At 33.7% G+C, this 5,954-nt stretch overlaps 1 protein-coding gene across 1 annotated transcript; it reads left to right on the top strand.

Moving 5' to 3' along the window:
* Positions 1-1,102: 1,102 nt before the first annotated feature.
* On the top strand, positions 1,103-5,707 carry LOC121858170. Its single transcript, XM_042354384.1, has 4 exons — positions 1,103-1,147; positions 2,349-2,533; positions 2,793-2,915; positions 4,817-5,707. The coding sequence occupies exons 2-4, from the start codon at positions 2,379-2,381 to the stop codon at positions 4,959-4,961; spliced, it is 423 nt and encodes a 140-aa protein (XP_042210318.1). The 5' UTR covers positions 1,103-1,147; positions 2,349-2,378; the 3' UTR covers positions 4,962-5,707.
* The last annotated feature ends 247 nt before the right edge of the window (positions 5,708-5,954 follow it).

Genomic DNA, 5,954 nt, shown 5'->3' on the forward strand with positions numbered 1-5,954 from the left:
CCTTAATGTCTGTGAAAGTTATGTTTGTGTGTGTGTGTTTTATACCAACGAGCTTATGGCGCAGTCAACCTCTAATGGGGACTACCTGTATCACGTGGTCAGAGTAACGTTTTACCAAATCCGGCTTCGAAACACGAGGATCCATATATATATATCATTAGCCCAATAAAGCACGCGGACTTTTACATACAATCAACACCTTGTAGTTTTGTGGTTATCATATATATATATATATATATATATATATATATATATATATATATATATATATATATATATATATATATATATATATATGCTGATAACCACAAGGAAACAAGAAAACACGAAGTTCCCAAGCGCTTTCGTGTAATTCACATCATCAGGGTTGTGAGTACAGACTAAGGAGTAATACTTGACAAGGCTAATATATACAGTAGAGGAGAGCGAGATCAAGTCCCTAGAAGACAGCAGGTGTCCACAATGTTTTGGTCACACAGGAAAAAAAGGAAACAATAGCGCACCTCAGCTTTCGTCTTTATTCAAGAGATCTTCAGAGGCAACAGAATTACAACTGAATCCACGTTTCCATTGTGGATCCACATGATATATATATATATATATATATATATATATATATATATATATATATATATATATATATATATATATATATATATATATATATATATATATGTATATATACCTGTACAAATCCTTATAGCCACATAGGAAACAAGAAAACAAGAAGGTCCCAAGCGCTTTCATGTAATTCACATCTTCATGGGTTATGGTGTTTGGAGGTCTGCTGTACACGTGTCACACAATTCACAGGTGTGCTGTTGCCAAGATGTATTGGCGTCATACTCAGTGGTAACTATTTCACGGGTATTAATTAATTTGAGTAATGAAGTAAACACATCTTAACTGATGAGTTAACACTTAGTGTTTAGTTAAGCATTCACCAGCTTAAAGAACGTCTTAATCCCTTCATCTAACACATGTGTATTTGCTATATTTTAAATATTTCAACAAATACACATGAGCAACTCGGCATTTTTGTGATGCATTGTGGTGAACGAGGGGGAAGGGGGGGGTGAAGTAGTTTAAATACACATGCAAAGAGGAGGAGAAACCACAGCACGATTACTCACACAACTGTTTCAACGTAAGTATTGTGTGTCAAGTATTCACAGTAAGTTGTATTAGAACTGTAAACTTTACCAGCGCCATAACTAACTTTACTTAGTCCGGTATTCACAACATGCAGTAAGATCATACGACAATATCAGTCTCAAAGTTCAATAAAGAACAATAAGTCCCTGTTCACGTCGCGGCCCTATAGTTCACTAATTGTCTCAGAAGTTACTCCATTGTTGCTTTGTTCCTCACACCACAAGCTTTGTGCTCTGAATATTTCATTTCTTACACATTTAACTGTTGCATTACCTGTGAGTATAATGCGTATTTTGCTGTTTTACTGGATGCAAGATTCTTTATTTACTGATATTCGGTCTCCTGTATATTACCTATAAAGATAAACTACGCAACTACCGGATACTGTATTATCATTTTACGGGTTTAGTAGACGCGACATTTCTTATTAAAACTTATTGCATATTTTCGCATTTATGAAGAGAAACAATGTTAACACGTACTATATTACTTCAATATTTTCTCTACTTGATCACTATTCTCCTGCAGTTATTATCTCATAATATTCACAAGTGTATAGAAACTTGGAGACGCATTCTATACTGTAGATATAAAAAAATACAGCGCAGTTGATGTGAAGTTTAAATAGGCAATTTTAAGTAAATAAAGTATTAAAAATACTGCGCTCAAATTAAAAGATCGAGAACTTGCAACTTGAAAGACGGCGAAATAAAAATACAAATATGAGTTGATGAAATTTACTCCTTAGTTCAAATGTAAATAAATTAAAAGTAGGAAAAGGAGAATTCTGGAGTAAAAGAGCCATTTTGACATACAGTTTTCCGTGTTCAAATATAATAAAGTGTAATGATCATGAGTTGACATGAGCGTTATAACTTGTAGTTACCCCGAGAACGTGTACCTCCCAGCATCTCAATAAATTCCAACTCTTAAAAAACTCATGATCCAAATTAAATTTTTCTTGCACCTTTTTTAATATATCATCTTTTTAAATCGTGTAGTCAATGTTTGAAACGATAATTCGGATTACTCGCCGCCAGAACTGTCCCTTCTCTCTGCATGAAGTTATAATTATGAATGATTTGAAGGACATTAGCTTCATGAAAATGGATATTTTAAGCTCTACGAGATGGTATGTAATACTGTTAAACATAGCAGTAATTAACTTTATTAACCCTGGAAAACTTCTTCAGGTGTCAGTGAAAAGTGAGAGTTGACTCAGAATGATGATGATGAAGGTACTACTGACGGTGGGGGTGATGGCGGTGACGACGTTCGCAGAAGAAAAGGGCAATGGCAGATCTGACCTTGTCAAGTACACCATCAATCCTGGTGGACAGGTCCTTATCAAGTCACCAGAAAACCTCACTCATAGCGAGTAAGATGATACTGTTACCAGCACAGGTGTTGCAACCACCAACCTTACCAACACAGGTGTTACATCCACCACCATTGCCAACACATGTGTTCTGTCATAATTATCTGCACAACGTCCATCCATCACAGATGTTCCCTCATAATTACCTACACAGATATTCCATTTTGCACATTTACGATTATATGTGTTCCATCACAATTACCACCAAAAGCATTCCATTTTCTTTAATTGAGATAATATTATTTATTCCCTCCTACAGGTACGTAGTTGAGTGTCACAAGGTTGATTTTACTACCTTGAAGCTGGTACCCGGGGTAACAACCTTTCCCGACTGTGACAGAGAAAGATTCATAATTTCCACGAATAATACCAGGGACATAGAGTGAGTTAAATGTTGTTTTATCAACTTACCAATACAGTACTTCTATCATGACGTCAACTTTTATTATTATTAATACTACTCTTACTACTAATGCTGTTTCTTTTATAACTTTTACTACTACCACTATTAATTATATTACAGTATTTTCTACAACTATTAATATTACCATATATTATTATATATCATATAATGCAAGTGATATTTCAAGTACTACTAGTATATCAGTTTTACTACTACTAATACTACTACGACTGTTACCATCAACCATGGGGAATTTACAACAACTACTTAGTGCATTATAATTATAATTATTTTTACAATTGATTTATTTTAATGACTAGAGACCGGATGTTTAGGCAACAAATTGAAAAAAAAATCTTCTATAATAGGCAACTGATAACGGAAAAAAACCTTACAGTACATTACTTCAAAAATCATCTTACAAATATGATACAGATTACCTCACTAGTAGTGAACAAAACTGTAGATAATAGCTAATTTTCGTCATATTTTCCAATTGAAACTTGATTCCTAATTGAGAATAAAAAACTAGATAAAGCAACTCTTGATTGGGCGTCACATTTTCCACGAGTTCTCAAAACTGAAACTTTGTGTTAGAAAGAAGATGTAAACGAAGTTTTCAGCGTAACTATTAGTTTAATTTCATGTATTTTGGTTTAATTCGTCACTGGTATCAAAGCTATACGGTACAGCCAGTCAAGGTTTAATAAAAAGTAAATATATTCTGGTTGAGGTCGTGCGTTTTTACTGTAATACTGTATCAATTGCAGAGTCACGTTGAACATAGTGTATTGCAATTGCATTTAAGCCTATTGGTATATTGGTAGATTGTTACAATTACTAAATAATTACTTGAAATTATGTAATTAATTAAAATTAATAATAATACTAATACTACTACTACTAATAATAATAACAACAATAATAATAATAATAAAGCAACACCAACGACTACTAACACTGCAGTGGTTACTCCTCTTGCTGACACAAAGTGCTCGTGAACAAAGTGACTGGATGTCTGGTCAATAAATAACAATATAATTCAACTATAAATACGCTAATTCCTTAGATAATCGAAATATTTCCGACCATTAATATTCGGTTATTTCGGAAACTGAGAATATTCTCATGATTATTATTCTATTCTTTCTGATACATAATCTATCTACCATCAGTGATAAAATAATACTTCTGATAACTGGAATACTTCATTTGTCCTCTTTATCACCATTTTCTTATTTACATAACTTTTTGCTATCACTATAACTTGCTCCTGTCACTATAACTTGCTTCTGTCACTATAACTTGCTCCTACCACTATAACTTGCTCCTGTCACTATAACTTGCTCCTACCACTATAACTTGCTCCTGTCACTATAACTTGTCCTACTTGTCGTCACTATAACTTGCTCCTGTCACTATAACTTTCTCCTGTCACTATAACTTGCTCCTGTCATCATAACTTGCCCCTGTCATTATAACTTGCTCCTGTCATTATAACTTGCACCTTTCATAATAACTTGCTCCTGTCACTATAACTTGCTCCTATCAATATAACTTGCTCCTGTCATTATAACTTGCCCCTTTCATTATAACTTGCCCCGGTCACTATAACTTGCTCCTGTCACTATAACTTGTTCGTCACTATAACTTGCTCCTGTCACTATAACTTTCTCCTGTCACTATAACTTGCTCCTGTCATTATAACTTGCCCCTGTAATTATAACTTGCTCCTGTCACTATACCCTGCCGTCACCATAGCCCTCTAATAATCTATCACTATAACCTTCCTGTCGCAATAATCAGCATATTCTCCCAATGTTACAATGACCTCATTATCTCGGCCTATTATTAACATGGGGTGGTGTTACTCTCGATAGGGTCTGTGCAAATAATACGTGGCAGGATCTACAGAACACCGGAACGTCTAATGGCTGGATGAAAATCAAGTACCAGCTCCTGCAGGGTGTACGGTCCACTGCGTTCCAATTTGTCGTCAAGTGTTCGAGAGTAAAGTCAGCTTGAATAGCATGAAATAGTGTCTCAAGCAACTGCCTCTATTCTTTAAAAACACGACTGTACGAGGACCACGATGAGATTTTTTTTTAGGGATATGTTCATTTTAAGGAGTGATATTTTGTTTCTCACTATTCAGTGTATATGGACACGGAAACCCAATCACATCTTCCTGACTAATACTAACAGAATGTAAACTATTAATAACATAACCTGGATTTACAAAACACTTGGGAGAGAAGACCAACCATTTATCCCCTCGTCAGCTACAGTCTTTAACCTGATTTAGTCCACCTTATACATAGCTTTAATAACTGAAACCCAAAGTAAAGAAGCCTAACCTAACTTATTCTAATGTAGCTTAACTAACCCTGAACCCAAGTTAACTAAACTCGTGGTACTAAAATATACATTATTCATTCTATACTGTACAGTATGACATACAGTATATACAGTACATACAGTATGAAATATGCATTAATATACACTCGTAGATAAATAATAATTAATTTACTTTAATTAGATACAGAAAATATGCAGTATATGCTGAATAAAATATACAGTATATGGTGAATAAGATATATAGTATATGGCAATGCTTATTGACTGCTACTTAAATATGCTGTAAAATATAGAAAATATTATATTCCTGGCTGATGTCAACTTTCATGATATATTATGAATTTATCTCCTAAAAACCTCTTTTGATCTCGTGCGGTGTATTAACAGAATAGAATAAAATATTGCAACACAAATAGCGTTTTTATCATCCTTACTGTGTATGGCCTGAAGTGGTGATATGTATGAGCTTTAAAAGTAAATCTTTTCATCAAAAACATGGAGAAAGGTTAATTATTTTTTGTACTGACTTTTCGCTATATAATAAAAGAGCATTAACATATATATATCAGGTATGTGGTATTTCTTTATATTAACGTTTATTCCTATATCATTTCTTACAAATGCTTTCATTAGAAACTCTGAATATTTTATATATTTGAC

The sequence above is a fragment of the Homarus americanus genome, unplaced genomic scaffold (assembly GCF_018991925.1).
Source record: "Homarus americanus isolate GMGI-L3 unplaced genomic scaffold, GMGI_Hamer_2.0 scaffold8640, whole genome shotgun sequence".
Classification (NCBI taxonomy): Eukaryota; Metazoa; Arthropoda; class Malacostraca; order Decapoda; family Nephropidae; genus Homarus; species Homarus americanus.